We start from the raw sequence: 23,810 nt of genomic DNA, 5'->3' as shown, positions 1-23,810 counted from the left end.
GTAAAAAGTAGGCATTAGGTAAACAATAGATAAGTAAAGAAATACAATATATATACAGGTGGTACAGTAGTCAATGTGCGGGGGCACCGGTTAGTCGGGCTAATTGGGGTAATATGTGCACGTAGGTATAGTTAAAGTGGCTATGCATAGACGATAAACAGAGAGTAGCAGCAGTGTAAAAGAGGGGGTTGGCAGGTGGCGGGACACCTGTTCAGGAGTCTTATGGTTGAGGTTAGGGCTCTGTGCAGGCCAGTCAAGTTCTTCCACCGATCTCAACAAACCATTTCTGTATGGACCTCGCTTTGTGTATGGGGATCATTGTTCTGCTGAAACAGGAAAGGTCCTTCCCCAAACTGTTGCCACAAAGTTGGAAGCACAGAATCGTCTAGAATGTTATTGTATGCTGTAGCATTAAGATCTCCCTTCACTGGAACTAAGGGGCCTAGCCCGATCCATGAAAAACAGCCCCAGACCGTTATTCCTCCTCCACCAAACTTTACAGTTGGCACTATGCATTCAGACAGGTAGCGTTGTCCTGGCATCCGTCAAACCCAGATTTATCCGTCGGACTGCCAGATGGTGAAGTGGGATTCATCACTCCAGAGAACACGTTTCCACTGCTCCAGATTCCAATGATGGCTAGCTTTACACCACTCCAGCTGACATGGTGATCTTAGGCTTGTGTGCGGCTGCTCAGCCTTGGAAACCCATTTTATGAAGCTCCTGACAAACAGTTATTGTGCTGACGTTGCTTCCAGAGGCAGTTTGAAACTCGGTAGTGAGTGTTACAACCTTCAGCACTTGGCGGTCCCGTTCTGTGAGTTTGTGTGGCCTACCACTTCGCGGCTGAGCCGTTGTTGCTCCTAGACATTTCCATTTCACAATAATGGCACTGACAGTTGACCGGGGCAGCTCTAGCTGGGCAGAAATTTTATGAACTGACTTGTTGGAAACCTATGACGGTGCCATGTTGAAAGTCACAGCTCTTCAGTAAGGCCATTCTATTGCCAATGTTTGTCTATGGAGATTGAATGGCTGTGTGCTCAATTTTATGCACCTGTCAGCAACGGGTGTGGCTGAAATAACCGAATCCACTAATTTGAAGGGGTGTCTTCATACATTTGTATATAGTGTATTTGGTGACATTCAATAGCACTTGTTGTCAACATGTCTCCAATCTTATCAACTCCTCCTCATAGCAAGCACGGGCAGAGAGGCAAGTCTAACCTCAAGTTCCGATCCCTTTTTTTAATGACTGCTGCAAGCCTGCAACACACTGAGTAGAGCATACTTGTCATAAAAATGTAATTTTATCCCTGTAGCTGATATTCTGTTCTTGGCTCTTGATGCCTCGGTGTGATAATTTGGCTGTAAACCCGAGTGAGGTAACAGTAATTTAAAACTATTTTTTAACACATAGACCACAGTTCTTACTGAAGTACTTTTTCTTTGTGCTTTTCTGCACACAAGTGTAAATAGAAACATGTTTTTCCCACAATAGTGGCAGCAGAAAATTACCCCATAGGTATTAGTTGTGCTCTTGACTTGCATTTTTGCAGCTGCATGTTATGTTTTAATGACATCATAAACACAGGTCCAATCTCACACTGCTGGGTAAGTACTGCTGGGTTGTTGCTGCTGCGTTATGTGCTGCTCCTTTGCAAAGACAAGGATTTACAATGTCTCCCTCTTTTTACCGCCATGGTAGTAAAAGTGTTAATTTGTCAGGGGATGTTTAAAACATTTGGAAGCTGTCAGAGTTCAGGAGAGGTAAAGCTTGACCCTGACCTCTGGTGAGCTTCCCACCACTCACTCTGGATATCCTGTCCGGCAGGGGGACAAATCCTTCATCACTCCATTTCCCTCCCTAGTCCCCAGTGTCCCACTCACAGCACCCGAGCCCCATGGCCCCTCCATCTCCCCCAGGGCCTGGCTGGCTGTACCCCTATTCCTAGCTGTAGCCTACCACTGGCTGCACCCCTGGCTGTAGCCTTGGTGGTCCCTTAGTCTGCAGGAATACAGTCCCCTGCTGTGTAAGCCTGTTGTTTTAGGGCCAGGCCGCACGCAGCCAACATTGTTAATGCTCAGCACTAGTGCTTCGCTTGGGAATTCTGCAGGAACGAGACAGTTGTAAATAAGGGATGGAGTCAGTAACAGTTGTTGCCCCAGTTCTGGGTCACATACCATACCAATACAAGAGGCAACGGAAGTCTACCAGACCCCCTGAAACAGAAATGGAAGAGCAGTCATGTATAATTCGATACTAGGCAGATTAGTCTATTTGGCTTGCATGACCTTGCTGTTCTATATATGCCCTGTGTAAATGTTGACTCTAAACAACCACACATGGTAGGAGAGAGAGAGGCATTCTATTCTATGACTATGAGACTGTGGATTCTGGTCAGACGGGAGGCGAGTGCGGTCTGACAGTCGGTCAGTGAGTTAGGGCTGAAGGTTTTATAGAGGGCCTGGTGGAGCAGCTCCAGCCCCAGACCTTTTGTTCTTTGTTTGCAGGCGGTGAGGTACATGTGTTGCAGTTTAGCCCACGCCTCCCTCACCTAAATGGATAATTGTATCGAAATTACACTGGCAGGCCCAGCTCTAGAATGCTTATATGAGACGGATGGGGGCAGGCAGGCAGGCTTGGGGGGGGGGGTTCAGTCTGCTGCGGCCACAGTGGAGTTTGTCAGAAACGCAGGTACACTTTGGGTTGTGCCATGTTAAAGGAAAACGGGGGGGTTAGTTGCCAGGAGTCACAGCCACCAGTGTTAATAAATTACTCAGTGTGGTTAAAACTGAACACGCCCTCCTCCAGTTTCCGCTCTCCACCTAACTGACCATACTCCTGGAAATAGAGTGACTCAACAGTTACCACCACAAACCCCTATCCGTTGCCTTTTAAATCCATAGCTTTTCTCTCTTTCCCTCCCTGTTCTTTCCAAGCCAGGCAATATTTGGAGCGAGAATGATTTACACGTATTTTTCCAGGCAGCTCCCTGTTTCTTGTCTCTCTTAACGGTCCGTGAACTATCGGCGAGGTAATATTTGTGAGTCGTTAACGCGTTGAGAGATAAAAAGCTCTTGACAGTGAGTAGTGGTTTCGGTGCTACAGTTGAAACTGGAGACGTTACATTAACTCATCTGAACAGTGAAATATGCGCGTGAGGGAGAGAGTCGCCCCTTTGATCATGTTTCCACCGACGTGACAATGATCTAATTTCTAATTGTGATTACTGCTAGTGTAACACCGAACCCCACGACAACCCGACCCACCCGGGCCTCCTAGAACATGTTTTTTTCCTTCATTCATTGTAGGGAAGTTGAGGCAAGTTCAAAGCACAAACACATATGGACACAAATGAATCCATGCTTGTGAGTAGTGGAAGAAAGGCCTTTGTTTGGGGGGGGCAGGAAAGATTAAAGGATGTTTGATGAAATTGAAACCATTCGGTCTCATATGAAATTAAGTTGAACAAAGAGAGACACAGAGAAAGAGTTCTCCGTTGTAAATAAGTGTGGGTAGCAGGACAAGCAGTGAGGGAGTCAGTTCTGTCTAGACTTTGAGACCTAGGGCAAGGGCAAATGCCATAGGGAGGTTAGGGTTAAAGATAGTGCCAGGATGTGGGTGAGGTTTAGGTTAAATATGTAAATACGTTAAAGATTATAGTAAGGCTAGGAGAGGGTTTGGCTGAGAGCCAGAAGGGTTCATGGTCAAGGTTAACATTAGTATTAGTCAAAACAATACCACATTTTAATTGCAATACAAGGAATGTTCATTGTGCAATCATTTATAAAGATCAGCTTTAATATTGCAGATTGTGGCTTCTATCAATGTAATTGTCTGCATCATTTACAATCCCTCATATATAATATTTGAAATATATGTTTTTAAAATATATTTTCCTTCTTTATTATTTTCCACTAACCCTACTAACCTGGAGCGGCAGGTAGCCTAGTGGTTAGAGCATTGGACTAGTAACCGAAAGGTTGCAAGATCGAATCCTCGAGCTGACAAGGAAAAAATCTGTTGTTCTGCCCCTGAACAAGGCCATCATTGTAAATAAGAATTTGTTCTTAACTGACTTGCCCAGATAAATAAAAATAAAAAATGTAATCCCCTTATTTGAATGATCAAACAATAATTAGGCTTACACTTCCAGCTTATACATTTTACATTAGTTATCTTTTGTTTGTTTTTAGTCCCAGTCTTCAGATTCCCTCCAATCTATCTCTGAAGACCATCCAGTTTTGATTTCTAGCTGCCATACATTTTCCCACTGTGCTGTGATGTTTCACAAAAGTTCTGAACCTTTCTATTCTCATAGTTCCTACAGATTGTAAATTAAAGATAAACAACTTTGCTTGGTGTATTATTAGATTATTGATCAATTGACTATGATTTATCAAATCACCCAGCAGTGCTATTTGGAGAGTTGGCTCCAAGTAAATGTTGAATTTTTTTTCAGACATTTCTGAATCTGTGACCGAAAACAAGCTACATATGGGCAGTACTAAAACAAGTGATCTAATGATTCTGTCTCTTTGCAGCAAAATCTGCAGAGCTGGGATGGTTGTATCCCCCATATATATAACATTCTATTGGTTGCAAGAATTTTGAATAATTTAAATTGAAAAACTCTTACGTTTTGAATCCGGCATGGTTTTGTGTATCAGTTCATAAACCATGTGCCATGGAATCGGTACATCGGAAATCTCCTCCCAACTATTTTGCAACCTGGACTGTGCAGCTGTCATTTTTTTGGGGTCCTTATATGAAACTTGTATACTTTTTTATTTATCACAATTTTCTTTAGCCAATTTTGGTCTTTAATGCAGAGCCTCTTTCCACTTGCCTCCTCTATTTCTGCGGTATTGCATAATATTTGTTGTAATATTTGTTCTGTCTTTTCTGGTGGATTAAAATAGCGATGTTTTGAAGATTATTTCATTTTCAAGTAACCGAAAGTGAGAGGTTGTAATCTGAATGAAGGGGAAAAGGCAAAAATGTTTAACCCTGGGTGAGCTATTCTTACTAATCTACTAGAGAACCAGTTCAGTTTAAGTATATTTTTTGTATGATTGAAGCCTTTAGTGAGAGGTACAATGCTTTAATATTTCATCATTTCTGCCCTCCAAATTCATATCCATCATATAAACAGGCTCATTTAATTTTGTTTGCCTTGCCTTTCCAAATAAAGTGGAATATTTTTTGCTCATATAATAAAAAAAAAAAAAGTCGTTAAGTGTAGGCGGGACCATGAGTAAATAAATAAACAGGGATATGACAAAATAATTAATCATGGTGATTTTTCCACAAATAGATCGGTGTTGTCCTTTCCATGATAGCACAATCTTATTTTATTTAGCTAACTTTCTATTAAAATGTATTGTAGTGAGATCATTTCTTTCTTTCAGAATATGAATTCCGAGTATGTTCACATCACCGTCGGACCATTTTATTGATAAACTGCACGATAATGTAAAAGTTACATTTTTTTGGAGATCCAGTACAAAACGTAATATGGTGCACTTATCATTGTGCGACCATTAATATGCTCTCTGTACCAAAGACACCCTTACACTCTTATCTGTTTTCATTTAATGTTAGTGAGAACAGCTCAGAACAGATGCTGTCCAGATCCATAATAATTCTACTTACAAGTGTAGCTTTTCAGCTTAAAGTCAACATTACTCCAATATAACCCCTCACTTTCAGACCCCTATCCCCCAATCTCTAACCAGTGGGCCACAAGCCTCCCCCACATCCCCCAGGCCCTGGGTGGCTAGCTAGGCCCTCCATGACCCAACAGAACCCTGCCAGCCTCTGCTTTTCTACTGTTAGATCCAAGGGTTTGATCCAAGGGTTTAATTAAACTGGAAGGTTGCAAATTAGCCACCTTGACGGGGTCGCCACATTAAAGCAGCTTTCATCCAGATTTTCATGGTGGTTGACTCACTGGGGGCCTGGGCTGGGACCTTAACAGGGAGGATGCACCGGGGCCCGCCCCTTCTCCCCCTCCATGCCCCACCTCGCCCCTCAGCCAGGCACAACAGAGAAGAAAAGAAAAGGCACATTAGGTGGGGGTAATTTCCTATGGAGTCGCCATGCGCCTGCTGCTGCAAAACGCTTATAGCTCTATAAAAGATACCAGGAGACTTCTAATTAGCCTTTCCGCTCATGCTGTGTGGACTGACGCTGACGACGCTTTCTAATTTGCCTGACTGCCGTTCTGCCTGCCTCTCTCTCTCTCTCTCTCTCTCTGGTTTCAATTGACGTGAGCCAGAACAGACACTCAGTCAGATGTGTCCTGCTGGAAATGGGTATCGGCACCTAAATACTGTATGTCAATTTCACATTGAAAGAAACATGGCTCAATGAGATTTGTAATTGAGTCTTGATAATTGATGAACTTGAGAGTCATACAGTGCATTCAGAAAGTATTCAGACCCCTTACTTATTCCACAGTCTACACAGAATACCCCATAAATGACAAAGCAAAAACAGGTTTTTAGAAATGTTTGCCAATTTATAAAAAATGTAAACGTGAAATATTCAGACCCTTTACTCAGTACTTTGTTGAAGCACCTTTGATTACAGCCTCGAGTCTTGGGTATGACGCTACAAGCTTGGCACACCTGTATTTGGGGAATTTCTCCCATTCTTCTCTGCAGATCCTCTCAAGCTCTGTCAGGTTGGATGGGGAGCGTCGCTGTACAGCTATTTTCAGGTCTCTCTAGAGATGTTCGATCGGGTTCAAGTCCGGGCTCTGGGTGGGCCACTAAAGGACATTCAGAGACTTGTCCCAAAGCCACTCCGGCGTTGTCTTGGCCATGTGCTTAGGGTCGTTGTCCTGTTGGAAGTTGAACCTTCACCCCAGTCTGAGGTCCTGAGTGCTATAAAGCAGGGAGGATCTCATCAAGGATCTCTCTGTACTTTGCTCCGTTCATCTTTCCCTCGATCCTGACTAGTCTCCCAGTCCCTGCCGCTGAAAAACATCCCCACAGCAAGACGCTGCCACCACCATGCTTCGCATGTAAGGATGGTGCCAGGTTTCCTCCAGACGTGACGCTTGGCATTCAGGCCAAAGAGTTCAATCTTGGTTTCATCAGACCAGAGAATCTATTCCTGGAAACATTGAACCACTGTAGTTTACATCAATTATAATTTCTAAAGTGGAAGTTGGAAAAGTTGTATTTGAGCGTTTCAGTGAATGGTTAGTGAGGGAGGCCCTGCTCTCTCGCTTCCCCAGTTATTTAGTTAATTTCATTCCAATCTCCTTTGCATTAGCGTAGCCTCTCCTGTAGCCTGTCAACTATGTGTCTGTCTATCCCTGTTCTCTCCTCTCTGCACAGGCCACACAAACGCTTCACACCGCATGGCCGCTGCCACTCTAACCTGGTGGTCCCAGCGCGCACGACCCACGTGGAATTCCAGGTCTCCGGCAGCCTCTGGAACTGCCGGTCTGCGGCCAACAAGGCAGAGTTCATCTCAGCCTATGCTACCCTCCAATCGCTCGACTTCTTGGCGCTGACGGAAACATGGATTACCACAGAAAACACTGCTACTCCTACTGCTCTCTCCTCGTCTGACCACGTGTTCTCGCATACCCCGAGAGCATCTGGTCAGCTGGGTGGTTGCACTGGAATCCTCATCTCTCCCAAGTGGACATTCTCTCTTTCTCCCCTGACCCATCTGTCTATCTCCTCCTTTGAATTCCATGCTGTCACAGTCACTAGCCCATTCAAGCTTAACATCCTTATCATTTATCGCCCTCCAGGTTCTCTGTGAGAGTTCATCAATGAGCTTGACGCCTTGATAAGTTCCTTTCCTGAGGATGGCTCACCCCTCACAATTCTGGGTGACTTTAACCTCCCTACGTCTACCTTTGACTCATTTTTCTCTGCCTCCTTCTTTCTACTCCTCTTTTGACCTCACCCTCTCACCGTCCCCCCCCTACTCACAAGGCAGGTAATACGCTTGACCTCATCTTTACTACATGCTGTTCTTCTACTAATCTCACTGCAACTCCCCTCCAAGTCTCCGACCACTACCTTGTATCCTTTTCCCTCTCACTCTCCTCCAACACTACTCACTCGGCCCCTACTCAGATGGTATTGCGCCGTCGCAACCTTCGCTCTCTCTCTCCTGCTACTCTCTCCTCTTCCATCCTATCATCTCTTCCCTCTGCTCAATCCTTCAACAACCAATCTCCTGATTCTGCCTCCTCAACCCTCCTCTCCTCCCTTTCTGCATCCTTTGACTCTCTATGTCCCCTATCCTCCTGGCCGGCTCGGTCCTCCCCTCCTGCTCCGTGGCTTGACGACTCATTGCGAGCTCACAGAACAGGGCTCCGGGCAGCCGAGCGGAAATGGAGGAAAACTAGCCTCCCTGCGGACCTGGCATCTTTTCACTCCCTGCTCTCTACATTTTCTTCCTCTGTTTCTCCTGCTAAAGCCACTTTCTACCACTCTAAATTCCAAGCATCTGCCTCTAACCCTAGGAAGCTCTTTGCCACCTTCTCCTCCCTCCTGAATCCTCCTCCCCCCCCCGCGGATGACTTCGTCAACCATTTTGAAAAGAAGGTTGACGACATCCGATCCTCGTTTGTTAAGTCAAACGACACCGCTGGTCCTGCTCACATTGCCCTACCCTATGCTTTGACCTCTTTCTCCCCTCTCTCTCCAGATGAAATCTTGTGACGGCCGGCCACCCAACAACCTGCCCGCTTGACCCTATCCCCTCCTCTCTTCTCCAGACCATTTCCGGAGACCTTCTCCCTTACCTCACCACGCTCATCAACTCATCCTTGACCGCTGGCTACGTCCCTTCCGTCTTCAAGAGAGCGAGAGTTGCACCCCTTCTCAAAAAACCTACACTCGATCCCGCCGATGTCAACAACCACAGACCAGTATCCCCTCTTTCTTTTCTCTCCAAAACTCTTGAGCGTGCCGTCCTTGGCCAGCTCTCTTGCTATCTCTCTCAGAATGACCTTCTTGATCCAAATCAGTCAGTTTTCAAGACTGGTCATTCAACTGAGACTGCTCTTCTCTGTGTCACGGAGGCTCTCCGCACTGCTAAAGCTAACTCTCTCTCCTCTGCTCTCATCCTTCTAGACCTATCTGCTGCCTTTGATACTGTGAACCATCAGATCCTCCTCTCCACCCTCTCCGAGTTGGGCATCTCCGGCGCGGCTCACTCTTGGATTGCGTCCTACCTGACAGGTCGCTCCTACCAGGTGGCGTGGTGAGAATCCGTCTCCGCACCACGTGCTCTCACCACTGGTGTCCCCCAGGGCTCAGTTCTAGGCCCTCTCCTATTCTCGCTATACACCAAGTCACTTGGCTCTGTCTCTCCTATCATTGCTACGCAGACGACACAATTAATCTTCTCCTTTCCCCCTTCTGATAACCAGGTGGCGAATCGCATCTCTGCATGTCTGACAGACATATCAGTGTGGATGACGGATCACCACCTCAAGCTGAACCTCGGCAAGACGGAGCTGCTCTTCCTCCCGGGGAAGGACTGCCCGTTCCATGATCTCGCCATCACGGTTGACAACTCCATTGTGTCCTCCTCCCAGAGTGCTAAGAGCCTTGGCGTGACCCTGGACAACACCCTGTCGTTCTCCGCTAACATGAAGGCGGTGACCCGATCCTGTAGGTTCATGCTCCACAACATTCGCAGAGTACGACCCTGCTTCACACAGGAAGCGGCGCAGGTCCTAATCCAGTCACTTGTCATCTCCCGTCTGGATTACTGCAACTCTCTGTTGGCGGGGCTCCCTGCCTGTGCCATTAAACCCCTACAACTCATCCAGAACGCCGCAGCCCGTCTGGTGTTCAACCTTCCCAAGTTCTCTCACGTCACCCCGCTCCTCCGCACACTCCACTGGCTTCCAGTTGAAGCTCGCATCTGCTACAAGACCATGGTGCTTGCCTACGGAGCTGTGAGGGGAACGGCATCTCCGTACCTTCAGGCTCTGATCAGTCTCTACACCCATAGAAGGGCACTGCGTTCATCCACCTCTGGCCTGCTCGCCTCTCTACCTCTGCGGAAGCACAGTTCCCGCTCAGCCCAGTCAAAACTGTTCGCTGCTCTGGCACCCCAATGGTGGAACAAGCTCCCTCACGACGCCAGGACAGCGGAGTCAATCAACACCTTCCGGAGACACCTGAAACCCCACCTCTTTAAGGAATACCTGGGATAGGATAAAGTAATCCTTCTAACCCTCCCCCCTACCCTCCCCCTCCCCCCCCCAAAAAAGATATAGATGTACTATTGTAAAGTGGTTGTTCCACTGGATATCATAAGGTGAATGCACCAATTTGTAAGTCGCTCTGGATAAGAGCGTCTGCTAAATGACGTAAATGTAAATGTAATCTTGTTTGTCATGGTCTGAGAGTCTTTAGATGCCTTTTGGCAAACTCCAAGCAGGCTGCCATGTGCTTTTTACTGCGGAGTGGCTTTTATCTGGCCACTCCACTATAAAGGCCTGGTTGGTGGAGTGCTGCAGAGAGGGTTGTCCTTCTGGAAGGTTCTCCCATCTCCACAGAAGAACTCTAGAGCTCTGTCAGAGTGACCATCAGGTTCTTGGTCACCACCCTGACCAAGGCCCTTCTCCCCCAATTGCTCAGTTTGACCAGGTGGCCAGCTCTAGGAAGAGTCTTGGTGGTTCCAAAATTCTTCCATTTAAGAATGATGGAGTCCACTATGTTTTTGAGGACCTTCAATGCTGCAGATATTTTTTGGTACCCTTCCCCAGATCTGTGCCTCAACACAATCCTGTTTTGGAGCTCTACGGACAATTCCATCAACCTCATCAAATTTCAATCAAATTTATTTATAAAGCCCTTCTTACATCAGCTGATGTCACAAAGTGCTGTACAGAAACCCAGCCTAAAATCCCAAACAGCAAGCAATGCAGGTGTAGAAGCACAGTGGCTAGGAAAAACTCCCTAGAAAGGCCAGAACCTAGGAAGAAACCTAGAGATGAACCAGGTTATGAGGGGTGGCCAGTCCTCTTCTGACTGTGCAGGGTGGAGATTATAACAGAACATGGCCAAGATGTTCAAATGTTCATAGATGACCAGCAGGGTCAAATAATAATAATCACAGTGGTTGTAGAGGGTGCAACAGGTCAGCACCTCAGGAGTAAATGTCAGTTGGCTTTTCATAGCCGATCATTCAGAGTATCTCTACCGCTCCTGCTGTCTCTAGAGAGTTGAAAACAGCAGGTCTGGGACAGGTAGCACGTCCGGTGAACAGGTCAGGGTTCCATAGCCACAGGCAGAACAGTTGAAACTGGAGCAGCAGCATGACCAGGTGGACTGGGGACAGCAAGGAGTCAGGTAGTCCTGAGGCATGGTCCTAGAGCTCAGGTCCTCCGAGAGAGAGAGAAAGAAAGAAAGAAAGAAAGAAAGAAAGAAAGAAAGAAAGAAAAAAAAGAGAGAATTAGAGAGAGCATACTTAAATTCACACAGGACACCGGATAAGACAGGCGAAATACTCCAGATATAACAGACTGACCCAACCTCATGGATTGGTTTTTGCTCTGACATGTGCTGTCAACTGTGGGACCTTATATAGACAGGTGTGTGCTTTTTCAAATCATGTTCAATCAATTGAATTTACCACAGGTGGACTCCAATAAAGTTGTAGAAACATCTCAAGGATGACCACGGGAAACAGGATGCACTTGAGCTCAATTTTGAGTCTCATAGCAACGGGTCTGAATACTTATGCAAATAAGGTATTTCTGTTTTTTTATGTTTAATTCATTTGCTAAAATTTCTATAAACCTGTTTTTGCTTTGTCATTCTGGGGTATTGTGTGTAGATTGATGAGGAACATTTTTATTTTGATCAATTTTAAAATAAGGCTGTAACGTAACAAAATGTGGAAAAAGTCAAGGGGTCTGAATACTTTCCTAATGCACTGTACATCGAACAATAAGCTTTGTTATATTTCAAATCTGAACCTCAAATCTTCTGAACTTCTGAACTGCTTTTAATGTTCTTGACAAGTTCTATGATTATTTTCTAGTCTGTGAATTGCTTTGCTCAAGTTGAGATCCATATCACTGCTTAAATCTTATGACCTGTGAAAGGAAGGTAAAACACCTCTGCTTCATTTTCTCTTCATTAACATTATTGTTTTGGTAATAGTTCACCATCACCATGGTGGAATGGAACTGCCACGTAATACTCTATTCTTTCAATTTCTAAGATAAATTGAACGACTAACTGTTCTGTTATTTTCAAAAGTCAGCTGTGCCGTCGCTAATGAAAATCACTGTGAAACCATGTTTGTTTTGCATTCGATATGGGCCCGTGTTCAGATGGAGAGTGCTTCATGAGACACAGTGGCACGTATGTTTGAACACGGGTACCCGGTAGAAATGGAGAATGGGCCCTTTTGAGGGGTGACCCTTTAAAGTTCTCCCAGTAGGAAAGAATAAAATGGGACCTTATAAACATGCCTTCCACATGAAGAGCGTTAGGGTTAGGGGAGCTTCTGGGCTGGGACTGGGGCTGCACTCCTTCGGCCTCTCTCTCGCCCAGACCCGCCGTTTCCACCTCCACCCTCACCTCTGCCCTCCCTCACTGCCCCTCTGTGTATGTTTCTGTGGGCCTGGACAGGAGCAGAGGAAAAGGGGTCCCCTGTCCTTCAGCCTAGCACTACACCAGTCCAGCACCACTTTCCTTTCCACTGCTCCACTACACACAGGAGCCAGAGCTGGCGCCGTCTACCCAGCCGTAAGGTAAAGCCGTGCTTTACCTCAGTCATCACATCAGGCCATTCCACTGACAGCTGCCTGCAAGTATGACGTACTTTCTTGAACTGGATAATCTTTTTCAACCAGTCACTTTTCCAACTAATAATTTAAACTGGTCACAGATTGCATCATGTGTATTTAATGTATAAAGATAGTATCAGAAAAATGTCATATCTAATACATAGGAAATGGTCCAATGTTCTAATAATGCTGCATAAGGGAAAACCTCTGTTCTGTCCCTCTGCACCTGTTTCGAGAGAACATCAGCACACAGAGAGTAAAGGAATGAGCCCTGGCTAAGACCTCTTTCGACAAGATAATTCCCCCCTAATTCCACCTCGGTGTTGCTGAATAGCCACCTCTCCCGTGCCAGTGGAACCGTTGCTACACCCAGGCTTACTCTCCCAGAACCCTGGGCCAATAGCAACAATGGGGGCTATCAAAAAAACACTTGGTGCTGGCTTTGGGCACTCCTGACTCTCCTGTACCTCACTACGCAGTGTTAAGCAGGGTGCCCTGTCGTATGGCCCTCTGGACCAGAACACCAGGATTAAATCAGGACAAAGAACAGTATCCACACGCACACAAGCCCACAAGCACACACACACCTGACTTTGACCCTTCATACCTGGTGACCTGAGGTTCCATCAGGCAACAGGGATGTTGGCATAAGACACGACTAGGCAGAGCAGACATTGTGGACAATCAGCTTAGTACACAGACCGGAGAATCTTGTTTCTTACGGTCTGCGAGTCCTTTAGGTGCCTTTTGGCAAACTCCAAGCGGTCTGTCATGTGCCTTTTACTGAGGAGTGGCTTCCGTCTGACCACTCTACCATAAAGGCCTGCTTGGTGGAGTGCTGCAGGGATGATTGTCCTTCTGGAAGGTTCTCCCATCTCCACAGAGGAACTCTAAAATTCAAGGCACACGTAACCAGCATGACTACCACAGCATTCTGCAGAGATACACCATCCCATCTGGTTTGCACTTGGTAGTACTAAGTGCAAACCAGATGGGATGGCGTATTGTCCTGTTTTTCAACAGGACAATGACCCAACACCACCTCCAGGCTATGTAAGGGCTATTTGACCAAGAAGGAGAGTGATGGAGTGCTGCATCAGATGACCTGGCCTCCACAATCACCTGACCTCAACCCAACTGAGATGGTTTGGGATGAGTTGGACCGCAGAGTGAAGGAAAAGCAGCCAACAAGTGCTCAGCCTATGTGGGAACTCCTTCAAGACTGTTGGGAAAGCATTCCAGGTGAATCTGGTTGAGAGAATGCCAAGAGTGTGCAAAGCTGTCATCAAGGGTGGCTACTTTGAAGAACACTTTGTTGGTTACTATATGATTCCATATGTGTTATTTCATACTTTGAGGTTTTCACTATTATTCTACAATATAGAAAATAGTAAAAATAAAGAAAAACCCTTGAATGAGTAGGTGTCCAAAGTTTTGACGTGTGTGTGTGTGTGTGTGTGTGTGTGTGTGTGTGTGTGTGTGTGTGTGTGTGTGTGTGTGTGTGTGTGTGTGTGTGTGTGTGTGTGTGTGTGTGTGTTAGCTCAGTCAGCAGTGGACTCAGGGTTCCTGCATTCCTGTGGGTCGGGCCCAAACAAAGCAGCACTTTCTTTCAGCTCTGTCCGTCTGCCTGTTTGCCTGCCTGTCTGACTCCGTGCCTGCCTGCCTGCTGACCTGCCTGCACAGTTTAGGTTAAAGGCAGCTAATTGGTTTCCAGCTCAGGGTTAAGTCAACACGCCCTCTTGTTTTAAACAGTGTGGAAACTTGAGAGAAGCAACAATAATATGGCACTGTTTGCTCACCCCTGCCTCACAGAGCCAGTTAGAATAATACCAGCGCTTTGCCTGGTTATCGTTCCCATAGAGTTGTAAAACTTCATACGCTCTGAAAGCCAAACACGCAGTCGTTTACACACCTCACAGTCCACTGATCTCCGAGCAGAATCATTCATCCAGCGTCACACAGAGGGGTCCTGTTGGAGCTCAAAGCAAGGCAAATAAATCTGAGAGATCCTTCAGCAGTTTGCACTCATCCCTAGACCCCCGTGTGATTTACATGACGCCATTTTCAGACATTAAGACTTGGGTCTTGGGTGAAATACCTCACATCACTGAAACGATAACTGACCGCTAGATTTATGTGGCAATATCTAAACGATACTTTCTGGTAATGGCAGGGGGTAGGAGAACTCCCTTTTCTTTGACCCATTGGTTTTATATTGCCTTTCTTTGCTCTGCAGCGTGAGAGTACATAATTTTTCTGCAATATTCCGTTTTTTGAAAGACTACATAAACCCTAACTTTTTTGCTTTGATGATTTTTTTTTAGATACTAGAGTAATGCGTCGTCTTCCACAGTTTTACGATCAGATTTATTCAGACTTCTCACTGGGCACAGACGTCCGTTCAACGTCTAGTTTGGATTTACGTTTGGTTGACTTCAATGTGAAATCAACAAAAAATTTCACCATTTCATTGGATTTAGGCGAAAAGTTGGGTGAAAATGAAACGGGTCGGGTTGCTATGAAACAATCTTCATACTCCCCGCATGGGTGTGTGTGTGTGTGTGTGTGACAGAGGCTAATAACCCTTAGTCAATGACTTTTGTGTTTTTCAGATGACACTGCAGCGACCCAGACCGACGCTCCACCTGCCGTATTGGAACCCAACGCTGAGCTCACCCAGCCTGACCCTACAGGAGAGCCCTGGGGTAAGCAGCACACTGCTTCACTTCACTACATTATAATACTCCTACACGTTGTCATCTAAATGCTATTGACATCTGTGTTACCTAACCTCCATGATGTATTATCTCTGCAGTGAAGCCTCGGTTCAGCCAGCCCACTAAGATGCGAAGGCGGGTGCTGTACAAGCCGGTGGGCAGTTCGGTGAGGCTCAAGTGCCAGGCCACGGGCACCCCTCCCCCTGTCTTTACCTGGTGGAAAGACCAGACCCCTCTGCCTCCCCCGCGGCAGGGCAAGCGCCCGCAGTGGACCCTCACCCTGAAGAACCTGCAGCCCCAGGACAGTGCCAAGTACACTTGCCACGTCTCTAACCCAGCAGGGCACATCAATGCCACCTACAAGCTGGATGTCATCGGTAACACCACCGACACCACAACAAATATTTTTTCCTTTTCCTCCATCACACTCCAATTTAATTTATACCCAGACCTCCCATATGTTGCCAAATTAATTGTGTTATTGTCATTATGATTCACATGCTTATAAACTCCTGTCCTTCTCCCTACAGAGCGCTCTCATTGCAAGCCTGTTCTGACCGGCACCCACCCGGTCAACACCACCGTGGAGTATGGCGGCACCGCCTCCTTCCAGTGTAAGGTCCACAGTGACGTGAAGCCCGTGGTCCAGTGGCTGAAGAGGGTGGACCCAGGCACACAGGACCGCTATAACTCCACCCTGGAGGTCGGAGGGCAGCATTTTGTGGTTCTGCCCACAGGGGATGTGTGGTCCCGGCCTGACGGCTCCTACCTCAACAAGTTGGCTATTGTCAAGGCCCGCGATGAGGATGCTGGCATATACATCTGCCTGGGAGCCAACACTATGGGCTACAGCTTTCGCAGTGCTTACCTTACTGTGCTGCCAGGTGAGTACAGCCATTCATGGGGTGGGATGGAGGCTTACATCTGAAGAGCTGTCTCTCATATCACTGCGATTTGTCTCTCTGTCCAGACCCTCAGGTGGAGAACACAGTGACGCCTCCCCACCTGAGCTCCGGCCTGCCCTGGCCTCTGATCATCGGCATCCCTGCAGCAGCCCTCCTCATCGTAGGCACTATCGTACTCTGGCTGTGCCACAGCCGTCGGCTCCACAACACCCTGGCTCCCCGGCACATACCTGTAGTCCACAGAGACCACCACATCTCGGACAAAGAGCCCAGCACCACCACCCCCTGTAGTGCCCTGACTAGCCCTGACTACCCCAGCCAGAGACTGGTGGGCCTGGGAACCCCCGGCCTCAGTGGGCCCCCTAAGATCTACTCCAAGGTTTACACAGACATGCACACGCACACACACACACACGCCCATGTGGATGGTAAGGTCCATCAACACCAGCATTTCCACTACCAGTGCTAACCAGCCCCTTCCCATCCCACCCCACACCTATGGCCTTGTCTCCTAGCCACTGCTGCTATTCTGACCCAACAATGGACTATGAGCAAGGGACAATGAGCCAGGTAGATGGAACCAAGGAAAGGCTTGTAGTTCATATGAACTACACCTCCCATGATAAGCAGTGTTAACACACCATACAGTGGCAAAAGCCCTACCAGGTTGGATCCTGGGATAGGCATGGACAAATGTTACTAAGCTGCCTGCTAATACCGCTTCATTGAGATGTCTCAGGGCAGGGAAACCCTCCCATGTTTGCTATCGAGTAATTTATGTTTTTTTAATATCAGACTAAGATTAAACGCAAATTGTATTTTAAAGGATGGAAAGGAATGGACAAATGATAGAATGTCTATATAAACAACAAAATGCAGGGCACTCAATTTAAAACATAAATATTTAGATGTGTGTTTGGATGCATGTAGCCCTGGAGAAATCATTCATTAGTTACTGGGAGAAGTATCAGGGTTAGGTTCCATTTAGGTTAAGGACATCCAATTTACACAAATTAGCGTTTCTAATAGAATTGACCCCAACCCTATTAAAAAAAATGAACACTCATCTTAACATGTACCTGTATCCAAACATTCAAAGTGTAAAGTAATATGAGGAACTTTTAAGCTTGTCTAAATTGGAACATTCAAGATTTATAAGCTTTTTAAAAATTTGAAAATGTAACTGTGACAGATCAAAATCTAGCCAAAATGTTTACAATGTGTTCCGAGCTTTTATATTCTCATAATAGTAACACAAACTGTGGTGTCCTCTGTTTTGTAATAGGTGGTATTATTTTTAAGAGGTTTTGTAATGTGTGTGTTTCATGTAGGAAAGTACAGCTCATCAGGGAAATTAGATGGATGGATGAATGGATGAGGTGAAAAAAAGTGTTTTTTTTATTCAGATATTGTATAATATGTATCCAACTGTGCCTGAAAAATGCAGTAATACTATTATTTACCCTGTACCGTGCCTGTCAGATGCCAAGTTCTTTTGCAGCGCTATAGATGTGTATATTACTTACAATTCTTGTGAGGTATATTGTTGTATAAGGTAGGACAAGTATTGTACTGGACCTTTTGTCAAATGGTTTTAAAACTCACAAAAAAGCTATTTAGCTGTGTTTTTATTTTATTGTTCTATATTTATTTGTAACCTACATTACTCTTCTGTAGCTCAGTTGGTAGAGCATGACGCTTGTAACGCCAGGTTAGTGGGTTTGATTCTCGGGACTACCCATATGTAAAATGTATGCACGCATGACTGTAAGTTGCTTTGGATAAAAGTGTCTCCTAAATGGCTTATATTCTTATTCCAGGTTGGATTGACCTATGGGTCATTTAGACAAAAATATGACAAGTGTTGATTGTATTGTTAAGTTGAATTACAGATTTTACTGGCCTAGTTGTCTCATATTTTATTAAGAATCTGACCATATGCTTTATATATTTCACATGTTTTTATTTCTTGAAAAACATGGCAACTATTACAAAGATAATTTAACAAAGAGTCATTCACCCTACCCTCAAGTAGTCATAAATCTAGTACCCAAGTGTTTTAAAATTGCCATGTTAATCTTATGCAGTTACTCTGAAACATTGCATGATGCAAACTCACTCTGGTGCTCATGTAAATTTAGTGCTGTACAATAATATTTTTGTAATAAAAATGGTTTCTATACTTTTCGTGTAGTGTTTGCAAAATCTATTTTGATGAGGACGTTTACATATGAAATGTGTTTTTAGAAAAAATAAAAATAACAGAGTGCCATTCTGGTCCATGTTGACTTGCTACTTTACACTCCCCAGAAAGGCCTCCATCCACTGTTAGTTTAACATCCTCTGGAATGCTCTGGGAAAATCAAGTTGTGCGTTCAACATCAGGCAAGGAAATAAATATTCCTAATAGGATTTGATACGTATTAATATGAGGGTAGGGTTACACAGACACAGTGCACAGAGCTACTTCCTCAGTTTCTCACTGGAAGACTGTAACTGCAAATCATCACTGGAACACCAGATATTTGTGAAACCCAGTGTTGGAAAAGTGCTCAATTGTCATACTTGAGTAAAAGTAAAGAAAATGACTCAAATTAAAGTGAAAGTATCAAAAGTAAATGTAATTGCTAAAATATACTTAAGTATCAAAAGTAAAAGTATAAATCATTTAAAATTCCTTATTAAAAGCAAACCAGATTGCACAAATATATTCTTAAAAAAAAAAAATTACAGCTGCCAGGGGCAACACTCAGACATAATTTACAGATGAAGCATTTGTGTTCAGTGAGTCAGCCAGATCAGAAACAGTATGGATGACCAGGGATGTTCTCTTGATATGTGCAAGGGAAAATTTATGGAGTAAAAAGTACATTATTTTCTTTAGGAATGTAGTGAAGTAATAGTAAAAGTTGTTAAAAATATAAATAGTGACGTAAAGTACAGATACCCCAAAAAACGACTTAAGTAGTAATTTTAAGTATTTTTACACCACTGGTCAAACCCAGTTACCTTATAATAATTTAGCAGACACTCTTATCCAGCGAGATTGAAAATAACATTTAGTGTTAAGTGCCTTGTTCAAGGGAACATGAACATAATTGTTTTACATCATCATCGTTGGGGATTTGAACTAGCAACCATTTGGTTACCAGCCCAACGCACTTAACCGCTAGGCTACCTGCCCAATTACTTTTTTGGTTGAATTTTTTTTCTCTCTGACATAACTAAATGGTCACAAAACATAATCTTAGTGAATTAACATATTAGGGTTACCAATTAAATCAACGTATCTATCTATATAGATACAATGAAAAGGCTGTTTCACAACATGCATAAAATACTCAAATTGTGTTGTGTTTTTTCCGCCATCTAGTGGTATACTAGCGCCATAGATTGAACAGAAAAACATTCAACATTTCAAAATGTACATGATGATACATGTACATTCCCTGATATGATTGCAGTGTAATGAATGTACGAGTTCTAATCTAAAGTGTCATAACGTGATATGTTGTGTTGTTTTTACACTATTACACAGTTTTACTACAAACCAATGCAACCTCTGCAAAGTGCCTTTGTAACCCCTCCAAATGACTCCTCCTCCCTGGAGATGAGCGTGAGGTAAGAACCGTCATGACACACTAGCACAGGTTGCCGCGCGGTGAAACACCGCTTCCCATTAATTTCAATGGAAGGAAAGCGGTGAGAAGCGCAGAGGGCGGGGGACCTTTGGGCGGTGCGTGGGAGGCGCTGAAGAAGATAAACTTTTCCCAGCGGCGACCGCTGGGGGATGACCAATCATATCAAGTGGTTCCCATGACGAATTTGACGCTATGCGATCCAAGGCTGGAGACTTTCTTCTGCAAAGATGGCTGACAAAAATACTAGGTTGGAAGCAAATGTAAGTGATTATAACGACATAACGAATCATGCAAAAATGTTTTACAGTTGACAGGAATATGTTAGTGTAGAGACAAACGATTATGCATTTTAATCATAAAGTTAATTTACGAAAATAGCGATTTAGCAAGCTAGCTGACTAGCTAACATTAGCCAGCTAGCTTAATGGGTGTTGTGACATGAGTATGAAATTGTAATTCTGGTTGTTTAATGTTTTAGGGACTCCTGAAACAACCAGCAAACCAGGCTGTCGTCTTGTGAAACAGTGGGTGTAAAGAATCTAGCTAGCTAAAGCATTTACTGCAAATTGAATGTACAATTTTGTACGCTTCCCTTGCTGATATTTGCCATGTAATGCAGATAGATGAATAACGAATAACAGTGGAGGATAAACATACCTGTATGCCTATGGATGTGAAGCTAGCTATCTAGCCCCATCGCAACGTTTGGTATACAAATGAGTTCAGAACCTAGCTATGAATCTCAGCTATCATAGCCAGTTGTATCAACTTCAAAACATTAATGAAGCCTATGGATTGAGTAGAATATAACTTTGTGCCAAGGATGCAAGTCGTATATACATGGTTATTACCATGCATAAGATCCCCACATTGTAGCCTGTACATTTAATATATTCACTGATCATGTACTCTACCTTGGCAAATAAAGGTGCAGTTCAGGTATGAATGTCTGAGATAATTTCAGTCATATCCAATACCAGGAGTATCAAATTCCAGTCTTTAAACAATGCTGTATCTGCATGCATGTATTACAATTATACACTTCAACAGTGTTTACCAATCTTGGTCCTGGGACATCAATGGTTACACATTGTAACTAAGACTAGAAACAGGATGTAACTAGTTAAAGATTGATTTGTAATTCATATTTTTTAAACAGTACACTACACTTCCTATGCATCATGTAAATACTCTAAAACCGGTTCATCGCAATATCTAATGCCCTTCATCTGCATTAACCTGATATACAGGATAGGTGTAGTATTTCATCAAATGAGAGACTTAATTTCAACCAGTAGAGAATGTGAAATGCTTTATTGAAAGAAGTTCATTATCCAAGTGTTATAAATACATGCATTATAAATATAATTGTAATATTATAAATACAAGTTCAATCTGTACTTCAATGCACATCTGTTGTGCATTATAAAAACAGGAAGAAAGAGGTGGCGAGAGAGGTGTAAAAGACAGAAGGGAAAGAGGTAAAGACATAGGGGCAGGGAAGGCAGCATATGATTAATGAATCACAGTGAAACCCAAATATTCTCTTAGTTCATCACAATTACATAATAGTGAAACTAGTCAGTCCGAAGGTTGGCAATGATGGGACTGGGGGTTGGCATCCTCTCACGTCAAAACATATCTGCAGACTAGAGACAGATAGCATGTTTAAGCCTTGTGCTTTAATTTTTTATTCTAACACTGTTAGTCATCATAATAAATCAGGAGGTGAAATGCAAAACTGACCTTGGATCATTAACTCTGGGACTACTGCATCTCTATCTGTATTTCAATGTAAAGCATCTCTTTAATAATACTTCCTGTTGACCTGACCAAGTGACCTCTCATCTCTGATCATGCTGTGCCCTCCATGTAGCCAGTTCAGATGAGGGAGGGGTTCACCGACACAGCTGATATAACCTAGAGGATTTAGGGAGAAGAGGAGAGAGGGATGAAGTGAAGGAGAGAGACTTATTGAGAAATTAAGGTAGTTAAAGACAGTGTTCAACAGAAATCTGTGTGTGTGGCCTCACCTGGTGTCCACACCACACTAAGTGGCTGCAGAGTACTTTATGCTGGAAAAACATGAACGGACACACGTGGACAAACAATATAGCGTAGTTATAGAAATAATGAAGTGTCTTACTATTCTCCATGGTTGGCCCTCTTGCCTATTCTTTGAAGGTGGAAGGAGCCACAGTTATACACCTGAGCCTGCTTACTGCACAACACAATCCATTAATCAGATTGATACATGAGCGTGTGGGTTATAGGGTGTCTAATTGTTCTACATTTTTTCAATATGGGTGATTTAAAATAGCCTGTTTTGTTTTTGTACAGACATCACACCCTTACCTTAACAGCACCCTCACCTGAGAAGTAGAAATCAAAGAGAGAGAAACTGGGAATTGAATAACTGCAGTTGACATGGAAGAATATTCTTATTGCAATATGAATGACTCTTAAAAGAGCCTTTGGTTGTGCATCGTGTAGTCTATGGTATTGCCAGGGAACAGCACCCTCTCCGAAGAAGTAGGAGGTGAAGATCTCCCGCACACGGATTGCCTCTTGCTACATTGTTGGACCCCATCCTTGAAACATCCTGCAGAGCAGCAGACTTCTCCTCTGGCAGACGGCAGCGAGCTGCAGATCCCCTCCTGGTCCTCGTGTCCATCCTCATTAAGTTATGCAGGACACAGGTAGCCTTCACACACCTGAATTCCTCCAGGAGGCAGTCCCAGATGGCCCTCCTGGTCACCCAACCTTGCAGTGCCCTACACGTTAACTGTAGGCACTCGTTTTGAAGGAATCTCCAGTTACAAGGTATCTGTAGGAATATGGAAGACAATGTAATTATTAGACTTTTACATCACCAGGTCATTTTGGATTACAAAAGTATAATATCCCTGATAACAAATTATGATAAGATTGGATTGATAGATGCATGGGCACACATGTGCATGTGACAATAACAGGATCATATCAAGGATATCACAAATGAATACATAAATACCACTTGAAGCTTGATGATAAGTTGATCATTTGAATCAGCTGCGCAGTGTTAAGGCAAAAAGAAAAATGTGCACCCCTTTGAGTCCCCAGGACTGAGAACCACTGCACTTCATATGTAGACAGGCTTTCATAGCCCTCTATCTGAGGACAGAAAACCTCACAAGAAACAGACTTCATTATAGTCAAATTACACCACACTGAATATTATGTTGCTATTATCTCCATCCTCACTTCTAGAGACAGGAACTACACAAAATGACCTGCCCTATCCAGAATAGCCTACTCACAATTGGGGCTGCTATCCTATCACCCTCCTCCATGGCTGTTAGCTAGCTACCTACAAATTAATTTGGAGTTTTTTTTTTTACAGTGATAAATGCATCAAGATAGGTAGCTAATATGAAGTTAGGTAGATGGTGATATTTCATTCACGTAGCTAGCTATCTATACAGTATGTGAAGTTAGCTCATCTAGATAGCTCATTTAGCAGCTCATTTGAGTTAGCCTGCACTGTAGTTAGTTAGCTAATAATACATCGTTTTTTTTTTACATTTTCGAAATGTATTTACTTACTTGAATAGGTTCTCCCAGCCATGTGCACAATTGGAAACAAGGCAGCAAAGTTTGTTTGTCACCAGAGCGTTTTCGAGGATATTACTATTGAGCTATGTACTAATTAATAACTAGACCTTCATACAAACTTGCTATGCTGAATTCTTGACGCACAATCGAACGTGC

The 23,810-nt window shown here is 44.1% G+C and overlaps 1 protein-coding gene and 2 long non-coding RNA genes across 7 annotated transcripts in view; 2 read left to right on the top strand and 1 right to left on the bottom strand.

The window, feature by feature from the left end:
- The window catches only part of LOC106604946 (fibroblast growth factor receptor-like 1), a 70,508-nt gene extending 51,907 nt beyond the window's left edge, over window positions 1-18,601 (top strand). For all 4 annotated transcript variants that reach the window (XM_045718262.1, XM_045718261.1, XM_014200109.2 and 1 more), the window contains 4 exons: window positions 15,410-15,502; window positions 15,613-15,891; window positions 16,045-16,398; window positions 16,485-18,601. In XM_045718262.1, the coding sequence (XP_045574218.1) occupies window positions 15,410-15,502; window positions 15,613-15,891; window positions 16,045-16,398; window positions 16,485-16,888 (1,130 nt within the window). In that variant the 3' untranslated portion in view covers window positions 16,889-18,601. The remainder of the gene's footprint in view (window positions 1-15,409; window positions 15,503-15,612; window positions 15,892-16,044; window positions 16,399-16,484) is intronic.
- Window positions 18,602-20,125: 1,524 nt separating this feature from the next.
- LOC123743112 (uncharacterized) lies at window positions 20,126-20,836 on the top strand. The gene is made up of 2 exons (XR_006769883.1): window positions 20,126-20,320; window positions 20,539-20,836. It is a non-coding gene; the product is annotated as an uncharacterized lncRNA (long non-coding RNA).
- A 521-nt stretch (window positions 20,837-21,357) lies between these two features.
- LOC123743111 (uncharacterized) lies at window positions 21,358-23,806 on the bottom strand. 2 transcript variants are annotated; one of them, XR_006769882.1, is made up of 3 exons: window positions 23,646-23,806; window positions 23,074-23,409; window positions 21,358-22,887 (listed from the first exon to the last, which is right to left on the bottom strand). It is a non-coding gene; the product is annotated as an uncharacterized lncRNA (long non-coding RNA). The 2 variants fall into 2 exon arrangements; XR_006769881.1 differs by having other exon boundaries at window positions 23,074-23,806.
- Window positions 23,807-23,810: the final 4 nt, after the last annotated feature.

The sequence above is a fragment of the Salmo salar genome, chromosome ssa05 (genome assembly GCF_905237065.1).
Source record: "Salmo salar chromosome ssa05, Ssal_v3.1, whole genome shotgun sequence".
Taxonomy (NCBI): Eukaryota; Metazoa; Chordata; class Actinopteri; order Salmoniformes; family Salmonidae; genus Salmo; species Salmo salar.
The sequence above is the reverse complement of the archived record's forward strand: the minus strand, read 5'-3'. Positions and strand labels throughout refer to the sequence as shown.